At 43.0% G+C, this 17,284-nt stretch overlaps 1 protein-coding gene across 1 annotated transcript in view; it reads left to right on the top strand.

Moving 5' to 3' along the window:
* The window catches only part of ppp1r16a (protein phosphatase 1 regulatory subunit 16A), an 89,340-nt gene that overhangs the window by 41,901 nt on the left and 30,155 nt on the right, over positions 1-17,284 (top strand). The window contains exon 4 of the mRNA XM_062979876.1: positions 15,849-15,919. Coding sequence (XP_062835946.1) covers positions 15,849-15,919 — 71 coding nt within the window. The remainder of the gene's footprint in view (positions 1-15,848; positions 15,920-17,284) is intronic.

Here is a 17,284-nt window from a genome sequence, read left to right as displayed (position 1 = left end):
AAGAACCTGATTTGATTGAAGTCAAAAATCAGAAACTCCTCAAAGCACAGCAGACAAAGAATCAGTACAAGAAAACTGTACTACTAACTAGAGCTGACAGCTGGCACAACAAAACATTGCATGGAAAGTTCCTTGACAAAATTGAAGGAAAAGCTGATAAGGAGAAGACCTGGCTATGGTTCACAAATGGGACCCTGAAGGAAGGAGACAGAAGGCCTGATCCTTGCAGCCCAGGAGCAAGCCATCAGGACAAAGGCAATTCAGGACAAGATCGAAAAATCAGCAAGTGACCCAAACATTTTATTTTTGAAGTTTACCACTCTCAGCTTATACTTGAGTCAATGTTTTCCCAGTTTTTTTGTGGTAAAATTAGGTGTCTCTGCTTATATTTGGGTCGGCTTATACTCGAGTATATACGGTACATAATTTTGGGAATAAAAGAGAATGAAGAGGGAAAAGCAAGCTTCCAGGAAGCTGGAGGCTTGCTTTTCAGGATGTGTCCTGCCATCCTGAAAAGGCGGCCACATTCCTTTCTCCCGCTTCAGCAGAGCATCCAACCACAGGTATGCGCCTCTTTCAAAAGGCTCCGCATCTTTGACGCTCTGCTGTTGCGCCTGTCCCTCCAGTGCCACATCTTAAAGTGAGATGACCCAGGGCTCTTCCACACAGCCATGTAACCCGGAATGTCAAGGCAAAATAACTTACAATATCTGTTTTGAACTGGAATGACTCTCTGAGCCCACACTGCCATAGATCCCAGTTCAAAGCAGATAATGTGGGATTTTTTTCCAGCTGTGTGGAAGGAGCCTCAGGAGCGCTTGGGATAGAAGGGAAAAGAGTCAAGTGGAGCAGGAAAGGGCAAATTCCAAGCCTCTGGGATCCAGGTTGAGCATCCCTTATATTCAGAATTTCAAGATCCAAAATGGTCCAAGTGGGTGCCTGAGAGAGCGGGTCCTTTTGCTTGTGTGCAGGAAACTCAGCATCCTGCACAAAATTATTTGAAATAGTGCATAAAATGACCTTGTTTATGTTATGTTTAGACTTGCATCCCCTCTCCAAGATATGCATATGCAAATGCAGACATTCCTCAATCCAAAAGAGATCCCAAAATCCCAAACTCTTCTGGTCCCAAGCATTTCCAATTTTGGACTGCATGGTTAGGGGATTCTAGGAATTGCAATCCAAGCATAGTCTTGAAGCCACCCTGGTCTGCAGCTTCCAGGTGGCATCCAAGACAGTTCTTGTCTACCTTTTAAAACTAGAGTCTGCCTTTGAAGTTGTTGGCAAGGATGGTGGCTTCTTGGGTGTGGATCCGGTAAGCAGTAAACAGAAACTGGCTGGTTTGTGCAGTTCTTCCGAGCCTTGCCTGGATGCTTTAACTCTTCCTGAACTTTGGGGTTGATTGTGTCTCCTCCTTCCATCCATTCTGCCATCTCCCGTGGCCAAGTTTGCATAGCATAACAACAAACCAGGCTTCTTGGGCAAGAGGCAAGCCACGAACCCAGCTGAAAGGGATGGAGACCCAGGCCTAGAGGCCCACAGATTTATTCCCCTACTCTCCCGCTATGTTCTTTATGGCAGCAAAGTGGCAGGTAGTTCCACAGGTACAGCACAGTATTGCTTGCTATATAATATGAGGATAAGGGGTATTACAAGATATTACAAGATATCCTCCGCCAGCCCTCTTTGAAACAACTCTGCTGTAATGGACATTTCTGAGAACTAGCTACTCTCCGATTTGACACAGGGCAAAAATAAAAGTATAGATTCGGTTTTAGATAGAACCAAGTTTGTGTTGTCAAAGGCTTTCGTGGCCGGAATCACTGGGTTGCTGTGAGTTTTCCGGGCTGTATGGACTGGTTCCAGTAGCATTCTCTCCTGTCATTTCGCCTACATCTGTAGCTAATGGCATCATTTCCAGCAGCCTCTGAATAAACCTCTGAGAATGCCAGCCACAGATGCAGGCAAAATGTCAGGAGAGAATGCTACTGGAACATGGTCATAGAGTCATGGTCATTGCTAAACGAACAGCAACCCAGAACCAAAATTGACCTAATTATGGAATAAAGCAGTAATAAATAACACAGTATAGCTCCTTCCTTTGGTGCAGATATTTCTTTCTCTGTGGTTCCAGAAGAGGAACCCAAAGGGAATCTAGAAGGGCTTGATATAAGAAAACCTTCCACGAGATTCCAGTCCACTATGAGCTAATTTGGCTCTCTTTTTTTGACACATTTATGCCCATTTCCCAACATAAACACTGAAGGTGCTCTTTGAAGTGTCTCCAAATAAAAAAAGACCCACTTCCAGCCAAGAGTCTTTACTGCGATTTTCTTTTTCTTTTGGGTTGAGAGATCTCTTCCCAAACCTTGGGGTGCTGTGTCACCCCGGCCAAGCTTCCTCCTCCAAAATCAACCCATTCCTCTTGATGACCATTTACATTTCTTGCATCTGTTATGGCTGAATAACTCCTTGTGTGCATGTAGTGTCTGCATGCGTCACAGCTAATCTCTTAGCAATTTCCTCTTATTTGGTGGATTGGAGAGATTCACATAGGCAGTGCTGGATATTTACCAAACTTTTCTCTCTGTTTTTAGAAGCATTTTGGTGCCGTCGAAAACTGGAATTCCAGGCAAAGTTTGCCCAAAGCAGAATAAAATAATCCTGTCATTTCTTTTTAATCTGGACATTATACATTTGTTGATTTAGCATAAGAGTACATTGGCCTTCTTTCTTTTTTTTTGGGATACCGCATCACGCTGTTGTTAAGCTTGTGGTCTACCACGATGTATGTTTAGCTTGGAGAAAAGAAGGCCAAGAGAAGGAGGCAGGAGAGCCATGTTTCAACATTGAGGATTGAACTTGTTTTCTCTGGAGACTGGGACGCAACGGAGCAATGGATTCAAACTTCAGGAAGAGAGATCCCACTTAAACATTAGAGAGAACTCCCTTATATAATACTAGCTGTGCCCGGCCACGCATTGCTGTGGCAAAGTGGTGGTGGTATTGGTTAAAAATTGTTGTGTAATTTTTATTTGACTTTATTTGCATTTTTTAATTAATTTTATTGTAAGTTATATTTTTATTTATTATATTTTATTATTTTCTTGTATTATTTTTACTTATTTTTTGTTATTATAGTATTTTATTGTATTAATTTTTTAGTGTTTTTTATTATTTTTTATTGGGTTGCTAGGAGACCAAGTTGGAGGAGCTTAGCCTTCTAACTGGCAGCAATTGGATAAAAGCAATTATTCCTCTCTCTCTCTAATTAGGACTTTATTTTTCTTTTCTTTTTGTTGTATCAACCTAGAGGCGTGGATGATGGGTTGTGTTGTCAAATTTCGAGGTTGGAGGGCCTGTAGTTTTGTTGTTTTGTGGGTCGCCATGATGCCATCACTCTTTTATATATATAGATGGTATAGTAGTAGTGGCAATAATAGGAATAATACATTTTCCGTATATACTCGAGTATAAGCTGACCCGAATATAAGCCAAGGCATCTAATTTTACTACCAAAAAAAAACCTGGGAAAACATTGACTCAAGTATAAGCCGGGGATGGTAAATTTCAGAAATAAAAATAGATACCAATAAAATTACATTAATTGAGGCATCCATAGGTTAAATGTTTCTGAATATTTACATAAAGATTTAATTTAAGATAAGACTGTCCAACTCTGATTAAATCATTATTCTCATCTTCTTCAGTGTAAATGTGCTTATGTATCCTTTTAATAACAATAGAGTAAAATAATACATGTAATAACAATAATAAATACAGGAAAATAATACATGTAATAATAAATAGAGTAAAATAATAAATGTAATAATAATAATATCAATGAAATGATAAATGTATTATTAATAATAAAAATAATAAAAATAGAGTAAAATAAATGTAGTAGTAGCAACAATAATAGAGAAAAATAATAAATGTAATAATACCAATAACAATAGAGAAAAATAATAAATGTACTATATATTCTCGAGTATAGGCTGACCCAAATATAAGCCAACCAGGACCCTCACCCGAGTATAAGCCGAGGGGGACTTTTTCAGTCTTAAAAAAAGGACTGAAAAACCTGGCTTATACTCGAGTATATACAGTATTACCTGCCTATCCTTGCAGCTTGAAGTGGGGTTAAAACAGAACTATAAAACTCAACACTATTAACCTCATAGTGCTGTTCGACAGTGGACTATGCTGCTCCCTGGGAGTCCAGTGGAGTCTCTGGAGGGTTTTAAGCAGAGGCTAGATGGCTATCTGCTGAGAGGTCTTTGATTGGGTATTTTTGTATGGTAGAAGGGCAATGGGAACAGAAATTGCATCTGGTTGCTGGTTGATGTCATTATCTATTGTGATAATATTGTTGTTTTTATACTATTTTTATACTGTGAATTGTTTTTATGCAATTTTTATCTTAACTGTGTTGTTGGGCTTTGCCCCATGTGAGCCACCCCAGGTACCCATGGGGAGATGGTGGCAGGATATAAAAGTAAAGTTGTTGTTATTATTATTATTATTGTGTTGTCAAAAGCTTTCATGGCCGGGATCACAGGGTTTGTGATGACTCATGGGCCATGTAGTCCCGTTCCTAGCGCTGTTGTGGCAGATGAAGAGGAAAACTTGGGTTTTCCACCATTTCAGCCAGAATTGGAACTTTCCCAGCCAGAACTGGAGCCTTTGCACCTGCAGGAGGTTTGTCTTCCAGAAATCTGCCAAACAAGCCCTGAGTCAAAATCTCCCCCATTTTCTCGCCGTAGTTATTATCAACAACAAAAAGGAGTTCAACAGGCTAATCGCAGAAGCCTGAGAATCGCAGCCAAGCATTCAGCTGATTAAGACTGCTTCCATGAGAAATTCTAGGGAGTCATGCATCTGGACACAGAGATTGACTTTCGGTTCTGATTCCCCAGAGAAGTGTTCTTTGGTGGGAAAACGAGACCCTATTTAGGTTCCTTGCCCCAAAGGAATCTTGCGGAGTCAATTCGTCAGCAACTGGAGTAGGTTGTGTGTGGACAGCGCTACTCCCGCTTCCAAGCCTTCGTTCCTGTTTCCAAGCCTACGTTCCCGGTTCCAAGCCTTCGTTCACGTTTCCAGCCTTGTTTACCTCCACGGACCTTGCCTTGCTTCCTAGGACTCAGCCTTGTCTTCAGGACCTTGCCAAGTATTTTACCACGGATTTTGTCCCTGTTCCTCGTTCCTTGCTGCCTTGTATCAAGCCTTGTGTTCCAAGAATCAAGTTTACTTCCTAGCCTTGCCTCAAGTTCCTTGGACTAAGAACCTTGTCATCTCCCCTCACTTTGCTTGGCAAAGTGAGTGTTTCGGTTATTGGATTACAACTTTGGACCTTAATATTTTATATTGGACATTGTTTTCCTGGACTATAATTGACCTTTCCTGAAAGGTCTTCTTCTGAACTACATTCTACACTAATTTTTATTGACTTTATATATTTTTTTAATAAAGATATTAGTTAGATTCTGGCCTCCGTGTATGGTTATTGGTGCTCTGCAGCCTGGGTCGTGACAGGGTTGTTATGTTTTCCGGGCTGTATGGCCATGTTCCAGAAGTATTCTCTCTTGACATCATCATCATCATCATTATTGGCAGGATAGTCCTTGTAGTTTGTATGATTTTGGGTCATTCCTTGGGTCATTCCTCCTAAGGGGCCGGGCTGTGGCGCAGCTGTTGAGCAGCTGCCTTAAATCACTCTGACCATGAGGTCATGAGTTCGAGGCCAGCCCGTGGCGGGGTGAGCACCCGTCAATTAAAAAATAAAAAATAGCCCCTGCTCGTTGCTGACCTAGCAACCCGAAAGATAGTTGCATCTATCAAGTAGGAGATAAGGTACCACTTATAAAGTGGGGAGGCAAGATTAACTAATTTACGACCTGGAATGAGGAAGTGCCGTCAGTGTGGATGATGAAGCAGCTGCTCCCCCCTGTGGCCAGAATCGAACATCCCCTCAGAAGAAGGTTAACTTGCCTCTGCGTGTGTCTCTCAGTCTCTGTTTGATGTGTTTATGGGCATTGAATGTTTGCCCTATGTGTGTTATAATGTGATCCGCCCTGAGTCCCCTTCGGGGTGAGAAGGGTGGAATATAAATACTGTAAATAAATAAGATATGGTTCTTCTTGTTGTGTGCCTTTAAGCCATGTCCAACTTAGGGCAACCCTGAGCGAACCTATCATATATTTGCTTGGACAGCAAATATATAAGAAGGATGGCCTTTGCCTTCCTCTGAGGCCGAGAGAGTGTAGCTTGGGCAGGATTCCCATGAGAGACTTTCCATGGCTGAGAGAGGATCCGATTCCTGCGTCCTTCACATCAACCATAACTTATAGCAGCCAGGGTTTTCTTAGCCAGATTTCTTCAGAAGGGAAATACGAAGCTTTGCCACCAGAAATCTTCTCTGGCCGGCTGGTGTTGAAGTTGGATGACTAGACTAGATGGATCTGGTGGTTTTGCTAGTTAAAAAAGAGAACAGCATAGGACAGGGCTGTCAAACCATTTTCATGGAGGGCCACCTCAGGGCCCATCTAGACAAACCCTGTGTCCCAGAGTCTGACCCCAGGTTTTCTGTTTATCCCTGATTATCTGGCAGTGCGGACTCATATAATTCACTTTAAAGCAGAAAACCTAGAATCAGATCCTGGGCCTGTCTAGAAGGGCCCTCATCCTCATGGTTGCCTTCAAAGGGCCATTGAAGCCATGCGCATAGAATGTGTGGCTACAGAGGGCTAACAATATCATTATTGTTACAGATTTATTTGTGCATAACAACACAGCACATATGGATGTTAGGTCCAAGTGTCTGGGATTTATCTCTGAATATCAGGCTGTTCCCAAGGGCCTAGGATATTAGAGGTATTATTGCAGAATGTGTGCAGTTCCAAGAAGTGCTGCCTTCTTTCTGCTGCACGTGGATTAATATTATCTCCAAATTAAGGCTTTTGTTGGAATACCTCCAAGTGCACCAACCACTATTGGTGCCACTGTTGTTCTCTTTTACCACAGTTGTCCAATTTCATTTTGTAAATCTTTGTATTTCGCGATATTTTCCAGCTCTTATTTATATCCTATTTTTTCTCTCTACATAGTGGTTGGTGCTTTTTAGTTATTGCCCGGTTTGAGTCCCCAGATGAGATTGAATGACAACTCCCATCTCTTTTGGTTATCTGCCGTGAGGATTGGGATAATGGGAATGGCAACCCAACAGCACTCATGGCTCTGAGGCTGGGGAAAGGTTAAAGGACATTTTAAAGTCAGGCATCATACCACAAGCCTGGCTCTCCTGACTGAACAGGACAAATGGCAGCCTTCTGGATGTTCCTTTATCCCAACTCGCATCTACTCTAGTCATGAGGCCTAATGGTGAGGAATAGAGGAGTTGTAGTCCAACATCTGGAAGGCCATCCATAATGACATGCTGGGCCGGTTTTGGACCACAGGTCTGGTTTTTGACACATGTGCTATAGTGGACGTGGCTAACCTCTAAAGCATTTCCTAGCCTTGGCTAACATTTGTTTTGTAAACTATATGCTTGCTGTTTGTTTCCACCGGACCCATGTTTGCTGGCGGAACTATAAGCAAACTGCTTTGTTTTCATAGGAATTACACTGGCTCTATAAAGACCTCTTGTCTCCCTCCAGTAATCCCGGTTGCCAAAGCAAGGAAATGCAAGCCAGGCAAACAGCCAGCAGCCGGTCCCGTCCCTTTTGTGTTTCTTGACTCATTCTTGACCCCTTCCGATCATTTCCTCTTTGCCATTTTCTGAATTGACCAAACTGCAGGCCTCCAATGAAGAAGGCAATGGAGACGAAAATAGAAATAATTTCAGGCAGCTGGATGCTTTCAGATTTGTGGTGAAAAGACAGAGAAGGCAATTGCAGAGCGGCTTAGAGGAGAGCGGTTAGCTTTCTCTCTGTGGCCAGGGTCCTGGCAGTCAGTCCGGGGTCTGTCTGTAGAGAAGACATTTCCCCAAAACTTTGCCTGCATCAGTCATCTCCTGTCCCCTGGAATCATAGGATCCTAGAGTTGGAAGGGACCCCAAGGGCCATCTAGTCCTACCCTGTTCTTCCAGGCCGGAAGACACATACCAAGCCCTCCCAAGAGTTGGCCATCTAGTCCCTTTGCTTAAGAGCCTCCAGAGAAGGAGACTCCACCAAACTCCTAGGCAGGAGCAAATTCTTCTAGACGGTCATTGTTTGGGTCCTCATTTTTTTCCTTTCTTGAAGACAGGGACAACATTGGCCCTCCTCCAAACTAATGGGACTTCTTCTGTTCCCAAGAATCCTCAAAGATTATTGTCAGTGGCTCTGAAATGACTTTTGCTACTTCCTTCTATACTCATGGATGCAGTTCACCTGGCCCTGGAGACTTGAATGCATTTAGAGTAGCCAGGTATTCTTGAACTACTTCTTTACCTATATTGGGTTGCATTTCCCCTATTATTTATTTATTTATTTATTTTATTTACAGTATTTATATTCCGCCCTTCTCACCCCGAAGGGGACTCAGGACGGATTACAATGAATACATATATGGCAAACATTCAATGCCAACAGACAAACAACATACATTAGACAGACTCAGAGGCATTTTAACATTTTTCCAGCTTCACGATTCCGGCCACAGGGGGAGCTGTTGCTTCACCGTCCAGTAGTGGCTGTACTTCCTCATTCCTTTCCTTGTGTTTTGCTGGCAGTTTTATGGTGTTGTAAATTAGCCTCCCGCATAAAGTGTCCCTAAATTTCCCTAATTGACAGATGCAACTGTCTTTCGGGGCTGCATAGGTCAACAGCAAGCTGGGGCTATTAATGGTCGGAGGCTTAACCCGACCCGGGCTTCGAACTCATGACTTCTCGGTCAGTAGTGATTTATAGCAGCTGGTTACTAGCCAGCTGCGCCACAGCCTATTACCTCGTCCATTCCATATTGCTCAGGTTGAACACCGGGCTGTGGCACAGGCTGGTTAGTAGCCAGCTGCAATAAATCACTATGAGTTCGAGGCCATACCATGTCGGAGTGAGCACCCAACCATTAAAATAAAAAAATAGCTCTGCTCGTTGTTGAACTATGCAACCAAAAGATAGTTGCATCTATCAAGTAGGAAATTTAGATACCACTTATGTGGGGAGGCAAATTTAACTAATTTACAACAGCATAAAAATCGTCCAGCAGCGTTTGGAATGAGGAAGTATTCAAGGACTCTGCGTCACAGTGGATAATGAAGCAGCTGCTCCACCTGTGGCCAGAATCAAGCATACCCTCAGATATATAAACCTCGCTTGCCTAGTTTCCAACAGACCTCACAACCTCTGAAGATGCCTGCCATAGATGTGGGTGAAATATCAGGAGAGAATGCTTCTGGAACATGGCCACACAGCCCAAAAAAACTCACAGCAACCCAGAGCTAGGGGCTGCTGTATAGCATTTAAATTATTTTAAGTGTTTTTATTTCCATGTTTAATTCTACTTTCATATCTTTATGTTGCGGATTTTCAATTATGTTGTTTTTTAATGCCGTGAGCAGCTTTGTGTCTTTTTCGAGATGGAAGCGGGATTGAAATTAACACCATCATGCCCATCATCACCATCCTATGGCATGCTGGGATTTGTAGTGGGTCATGGCATTAGAGCTCTCATACCAGAAAGAGTATCTCACAAAACTACAAATCCCAGTATTCTTTAGCTTTGTGCCAGGGTGGTTTATGTAATATCAAACTGCTATAGATACAGCCTTGGACCAAAGAGCGAAAAGGCCCTTTTCCCTGGATTTGGAAATAAAAGGCTCTGAAAACAAGAGAAGTACAAAAGATATATAAGAAAGCACAAGAAATCGGGAGACCTTGTTGTATATGTTTCTGTTTATACGAGACCTTTGTGTGTATGTGTTCTACAAGATTGAGTGCCTGTACACAAGAGTCTCAATATGCACAAATGTAATAAACCACCAGTTAAGGGCGGCTGGCTCAAACTGCCCTTCAGCTTTGGATTTTGATCATCTCCAAACAAGTGCTAATCCTTTTTAATCCCTTTGATTAAAATTCTTCCTGTGGAATTAGAAGCCACCCAACACAGGTATTGCATAGCTGGCAATTTGTACCGTGCATGTTTCTTGGCGTTTGGTATGTGGGTTTAATCTTCTATGTTAGTTCGCGACAAGCACTAATTGTATACAACCGAGCTTCCTTTCTTCTTCTTCTGTGAGTGACTAAGGCTTTTGCGAAGTAGATAAACTTTGCCAGAGGGTTCCTGGGGACTTTGGGCAAGTCACATTCTCTCAACTTTGCAAATGTGAGTTATTTAAGCATGGCTCTACTCTCAGCTTTCTTTTCTCCTAGAAAAACATCACCAGCTCTCTCAGCCGTTCCTGAGGGGGATTCATAGTTTCCAGACCTACGATCATGATGGTCATCTTCCATCTTGTCCATCTCTTTCTTGACTTGTTTTGGCCATAACTATCCCCCTATTGATACAGCCTAGAGTTTTATTGACGTTTTTAGCTGCCACTTCTCTCTCTTGGCTTCTGTTCAGCTTGATGTCTACTAAGACTCCTAGATCCATTTCCCCTGGACTGTTTTCAACCAAGTGTCCTCTATCCTAGATCTGTGAATTCCATATATTTATTTTTTCGGCCTAAGCGTAGTTGGGCTCGGGCTGTGGCGCAGGCTGGAGAGCAAGCCAGCTGTAACCAGCTGCAATGAATCACTCTGACCAGGAGGTCATGAGTTCGAGGCCCGCTCGGAGTTTATGTTTGTCTTGTCTTTGTTCTATGTTAAAAGGCATTGAATGTTTACCTATATGTGTAATGTGATCTGCCCTGAGTCCCTTTCGGGGTGAGAAGGGCGGAATATAAATACTGTAAATAAATAAATAATAAATACCGTGTTTCCCCGAAAATAAGACAGTGTCTTATATTAATTTTTGCTCACAAAGATGTGCTAGGTCGTATTTTCAGGGGATGTCTTATTTTTCCATGAAGAAGAATTCCCATTTATTGTTTAACAAAAAAAATGAACATTTATTATATACTGTACAGTCGTTGTCCTCACAAACCAGCATAACCAGACCAACTGAATTCTATCAAGAATTTCTTGTTACTACCATTATTTCCATGTACAACTGGTATGTACATTTACCAATCCTGCATGCTCTGGTCTTCTGTTTGGCAGGCGCCGGGCATGCTTCCAAACAAAAACTTTGCTATGTCTTACTTTCGCGGGAGGCCTTATATTTAGCAATTCAGCAAAACCTCTACTAGGTCTTATTTTTCAGGGATGTCATATTTTCGGGGAAACAGGGTAGTACTGTAGATGTCTCCGGTTTGAAACTCCAGGAAAAAAGATTCTATCTAACTGTTAGGAAAAAGTCCTGATGGCCAGAGGAATTTGACTGTGGAATCTGCTGCTGCCTGGGAATCTTGTTGAGTCTCTTTCTCTGATGCCTTTTAAATAGAGGCTGGATGGTCATCTGTTGGGAGGACTCAATTGAGTATTCCTGTATGGCAGAAGGGGATGGACTTGATGGCCCTTGGGGTCTCCTCGAACTCCAGGAATCTGATTCCACAAGTTGATTTCCTTCCTATCAGTTATCTTGCCTGGCAATCTTCTATCACCATACAGTGAAATCAGAAATGAGATTGTGTGCTCAATCCTGACTGTGGTTTCAATTATATACCTTTACACTTGGGGTTCTTCCTATGGCAAGGCTGGCTTTTGGCAAAGAGAGGAGGCCTCAAAGCAGGAGGATGCGTGTGTGTATTTGTATATATCCCGTGGGTGTGCCAGGTTAGTTTACACTGGACACACACAGGGAGTCTGGAACAAGCTGTTCTGGCTTAGCGGCAAGTGCTGCCCTTAGAAGCTCCGGCACAGATACCCAGAAGCGGGCTGACAGCTTCCCCTTCCATGAAACTGGGATTACATATACACTGGAGAACAGGCAGTGGCAAACTTGGGCCCTCCAGGTGTTTTGGACTTCAGCTCCCACAATTCCGAACAGCCGGTAGGCTGTTCGGAATTGTGGGAGTTGAAGTCCAAAACACCTGGAGGGCCCAAGTTTGCCCATGCCTGCTGTACAATGAAGGTAGGCAAAGTGGCCTACTCTGCTCTCACTCTTCCCTAATGTTATCCCAAGCTCTTTTCGGTTGCCTTTATTTGCCCGAAAAGGCAAACTTTTGCAGAAAAACAGTCTGGCCAAGTAAGGTGACTTTCCAAGCCAGGCATGTTTCCAGTATCTGAAGGGGCTTTCATTAGGACCATATATGATTCATTAGAACCTTATACAGGCAGTCCACATCGTCATGAACAAGATTGGCTCTGTGGGTTTGTTCTTAAGTTGGAATGCATTTGTATGTAAGTTGGAACAGGATTTTTTAAAGTGTACCTCCAGCCATATCCATATACAGTATATACATACATACACATAAACACACACACACATACATACATATACACACACACATTTATACATATACATGTGTGTGTATGCATACATACACACACACACACACACACACACATACAAGGCCTACCCAGACAATTTTAATGATGCATTTTAAACTCCACTGATTTTTGTTTTGTGTATTTTAATATGTATTTTATGTAAATATATTTTAATACATGTATTTTACGGAGTGTTTTAAAATGATTATGTGTTTGTTTATGTTTTAGTAATGCTGTAACCCTCTTTGAACCTCGAGGAGAGGTGGGCAAGAAATAAAACCATTATTATTATTATTATTATTATTATTATTATTATTATTATTATTATTATTATTATTATAGCATAGGGAAGGGTGAACACCCCTGTGGTGTTTGTTTTGCTGTCTTTGCCCTTGTTCAGAAAATTTCACCTCACTTTCTGCCCCTGTGATAATTGAATTTGGAAAAAAATGACTTGTAGAATCAAAAATTAGGGATAAATCTTCAGTGGAGACCCCTTTTCCCATGATGATAACTCTCCCAGGAGCGGATTTTCCTTCCAAGGCAGAGACTCTTCTCACTTCCTGTTGTCTTAACTAGGAGTTGTTTGTAAGTTGTATTTTTGTAAGTTGGGGACTTTCTGTAAACAAAGATTGGCATTCCAGATCTGCAGCACTTTTGGATAAAGGATGCTCAACCTGGTTCAATGGTTTCTTGTGCTTTCCTGGTCTGCTTTGCCTCTCCAAATGCCTCCTCCTTAAAAGCCTTTCTGGTCTTCCCCAGCTACGCATGGGCTGCTCTTGAGCCTTCTTCAGCCTGGGAAAGAAACCGGTTTGCAGTTGAGCCGGATCTTGTCACTGCCGCCGTGACTTCAGGTGTTTTCCTTCGGTGCGGCGGCTCCCCTTCCTCTTTCCGCTGCCAAGTTTACCCTGGCCAGGAGCGGCTCCTGCTTGGGAACATTGCCCTTCTTGCACACAGAGGCGTGGGGCTCGGCATCACTTTCCCGGCCGGCTGTGTTGGATTAGATGGTGGCTTTGGCACAGATCCAGCCCCTCGGCTGCACCTTCATCTGGAAAGCCTTACAAGCTTCTGAGCATCTTCCAGTTTTGCCAGTTCCTTCTTGCTTCCTTCCTCCGAAACTGGGATTCCTTGGCAATTCTTCTGAGCTTCGGGAAGCGTCTTCTTCTTTTGGGACTGCCATTCCCAGCATATGTGGCTGGGGGATATTTGGAGTGACTGTCCAAAAAGGCTGTGGTCAAATTTTTTGGGCTTGCCGAGGAGTCTTGTTTTGGAGTCCTCCAGACAGCTAGATTAACCTTCAAATTGCTCTCTGTCCGTCAGCAGGAAAAGATCATGTTACCTGTGATGCAGCAGTATTAAAACCCAATGTGATTCTAATCTGCATCAAGGAATATAGTATCCAGATCAAGGAAAGTCGTAGTCCCACCCTCTTCTACTTTAGTCAGGCCTCACCTGGGATAATTTTGTGTCTTAGCAGACCACAAGCTTGGCATGAGCCAAGAGTGTGATGCGACAGCTAAAAATGCCAGTGCAATTCTAGGCTGCATCAAGAGGATCCTAGTGTCCAGGTTGAGGGAAGGAATAGTCCCAATTTTGGGCAGAACAATTCAGAAAGGATATGGACAAGCTAGAAGGGTCTGGAGAAGGGTGGCCAACATGGCCAAAGATCTGAAATCTATTAATCTTCTGAGGAGCAGCTGAGGGAGCTGGGTCTGTTTAGCTTGTAGAAGAAAAGACTAAGGGAAGGGGACACGAGAGATGTTTAACTTTTGGAAAGGATGTCCCATTGAGGAGAAAGGGGCAAGCTTGCTTCCCATTTCTCCATAGACTAGGAAACAATGGAATCATGGGTCCAGACTGCAGAAAAGAGGCTCCACCTAGACTTAAAGAAGAACTTCATGACAGAAGTTGCTGTTCAAGAGTGGAAGATGCCGCCTGGGAGTCCGGTGGGTGTTAAACAGAGGCTGGATGGCCATCTATCAAGAGGGCTTGGGTGGTGTTTTCCTCCCTGGTGGGATAGAGTTGGACTGGATGGCCCTTGGGATCCCCTCCAACTCTAGGATTCAATACAGGCAGGACTTTGGTTCTTTACTCCTGTGGCAAGAGAATCTTTTGCTGCTTTGATTTTTTCCTTTCAAAATTATTTCTAAAGCTGTATTGTCGAAGGATTTCATGGTCGGCATCACTGGAGTTTTGTGTGGTTGTGTGCATGTTTTAAGTGTAACTCCAAATATATGTATATATAGATATAGATATATATGCAAGCTTTGGATCGTATGGAGAAGGGTGTTGGTTGTACTGTTCAGAAGATTTCCCCTCATTTTCTATTCCTAATTGTTGGAGTATGGTTGTATTTGTATGAAATGTAAATCAAGTGTTTACTGCTGATGAGCAAGAGTGTGTATTTTTCAGTAATGAAATAGTTAACAGCAGGCTAGTTTTGACTGACAGCCTGTTGTGATTGCTATGACCTATCAGGCATGACTTCCGGCCTTTGGGGGTCGGAACTTCCTCTGGACAGAGGAATGTGTTTCTTATCTTATCTGTTGAGTTCGGCTTGAGCATTCGCTGAAGATGGACTATGAATGCTATGCTCTGAAGCCGAGAAATGCAAACTGTAAATAGTTATGTAAATAAAGTTAATCAACAGTTGGACTTCGCCTGCTGGAGTGTTTTCTTGACCAGTGCTGATTCTCCGCATGGGAATACAGTCTGGAGAAGGAGGTGAGACCGGGATGATGAATTTTGGAATCCACTCTGCACCACATCATCCCCTGTCACTATGATGCTTGGATTTTGCAAAATGTGGCTTGTGGAAACAAGGATTGGAGATAAAGCTTCAGTGGGGACCCCTTTCCCCCAGGAGCCATTTCCCTTCCGAGGGGTGGATTTCTCTCACTTCCTGTTATCTCAGCCTGATTCTTAACTAGGAGTCGGATGTAAGTCAGATGTTTGCAGATCAGGCACTGCCTGTGAAAAACACTTGGTATAACCAAGGAATTGGGGGAAATCTTCATCTTCAGGGGATCTGCTATACCTCTCTGAAAAGGTTGTGAACGTTGGCTATTTTAAAGCTGGTGTGGGTCAGATTTTCTCCTGTAAAGGTTCTTTTTCGAATTTGGTTCTCGTTTGACCATATGAAGTGCCTGCCCTGTGTTTTCAGGGCTTAAGGTCACACAGGGCAGATGATGTTCCATCCTGCAGGGCATCCAAGGCAAAAATCATTACCTTTTTCAGTCAGAGCCAGAGACGAACCCAGGCTGATTGGTTTGCTCCCTCTTGTCCCACTGGGACTCTCTCAGTGCATCTTCACTGCAGAATTAATGCGGTTTGATGCCACTTTACCTGCCACAGCTCATGCAGCCCTTTCAGTGGTCTCTTCCTCTTTTGCAGTGCGGCAGTTCCTTCAGAATGGCCTCGATCCCAATTTGTACAACGAAGATGGTCTCACTGCATTGCATCAGGTGAGTTGAGTGCCTGCTTTTCACCTTCCAGGTGTCCACATTATTAATGGTAAATCCTTTCTTGCTGTGCCTCTCCCCACAAGATGCTGCTGGGATGCAAATTGGGAGGGATGGCGAATACCTTGGAGGATAGGATTGTGATCCAAAGCGACCTTAACAGACAAGAGAGCTGGGCCAAAACTTGCTAAATGAACTTCAACAGGGAGAAATGTCTGGTTCTAGACTTTGGCAATAAAAATGAAATGCACAGATGTAGCATGGGTGACACTGGCTTGGAAACAGTCCATGGGAAAGGGATCTAGGAGTCTCAGTAGATCACAAGCTGAACATGAGCCAGGAGTGTGATGCAGCAGCAAAAAAGGCTAATGCATCTCTATATTGCATCAACAGGAGTTTTGTGTCTAGATTCAAAGAAGTCATTGTCCTACTCTGTTCTGCTTCTGCCAGTTCTCACCCAGAATAATAACCCTGTCTGTGCACCACAATTCAAGAAAGAGATGGACAAAATGGAAGGTGTCCCAAGAATGATGACCAAAAGGGTCAAAGTTCTGAAAGCCATGAATCCCTCTGAGAAGGATCTGGCTGTGTTTAGGTTGGAGAAGAGAAGGTTGAAAGAGAACATGGCCATGTTTTTATTCTGTTGAAGTTGTGTTGTTGATTTACTGTGATTGTTATGTATTTTATATTGTGGTATTTTATACTGTGTATTTTATATTGTTGTATTCTGTTGTATGTGGTTGGGCTTGGCCCCGTGTAAGCTGCTCTGAGTCCCCTCCGGGAGATGGGGTGGGATATAAATAAAGATTATTATTATTATTATTATTATTTTAATATGACACAGCAAACAAGATAGATATGCTGGATTTCGTTTCACAAAATCACAAGTCGAACACTTCCCAAGTGTCTAGGACTGTGTGATGTATTTTCGGATGATGTGTGCAGATCCCAGTAGTGTGGCCTTTTGCAGTTGGCAGATCGTGATTTTGTCAATGTCTATTGTTTCCAAATGCCGGCTGAGATCTTTCGGCACGGCACCCAGTGTGCCCATCACCACCGGGACCACCTGCACTGGTTTCTGCCAGAGTCTTTGAAGTTCAATCTTGAGGTCCTGAGAGCGGCTGAGTTTTTCCTGTTGTTTTTCGTCAATGCGACTGTCACCTGGGATGGCGACATCAATGATCCAAACCTTTTTCTTTTCCACAACTGTGATTTCTGGTGTGTTGTGTTCCAGAACTTCGTCAGTCTGGATTCGGAAGTCCCACAGTATCTTTGCGTGCTCATTTTCCAATACTTTTGATGATGATGATGATGATGATGATGAGCCATGTTTAAATAGCTGGAAGGATTTCCCATAGAGGAAAGGGT

This window comes from Anolis carolinensis, chromosome 4 (genome assembly GCF_035594765.1).
Source record: "Anolis carolinensis isolate JA03-04 chromosome 4, rAnoCar3.1.pri, whole genome shotgun sequence".
NCBI classification, from domain to species: Eukaryota; Metazoa; Chordata; class Lepidosauria; order Squamata; family Dactyloidae; genus Anolis; species Anolis carolinensis.
This window is presented reverse-complemented; position numbering and strand designations above follow the sequence as displayed.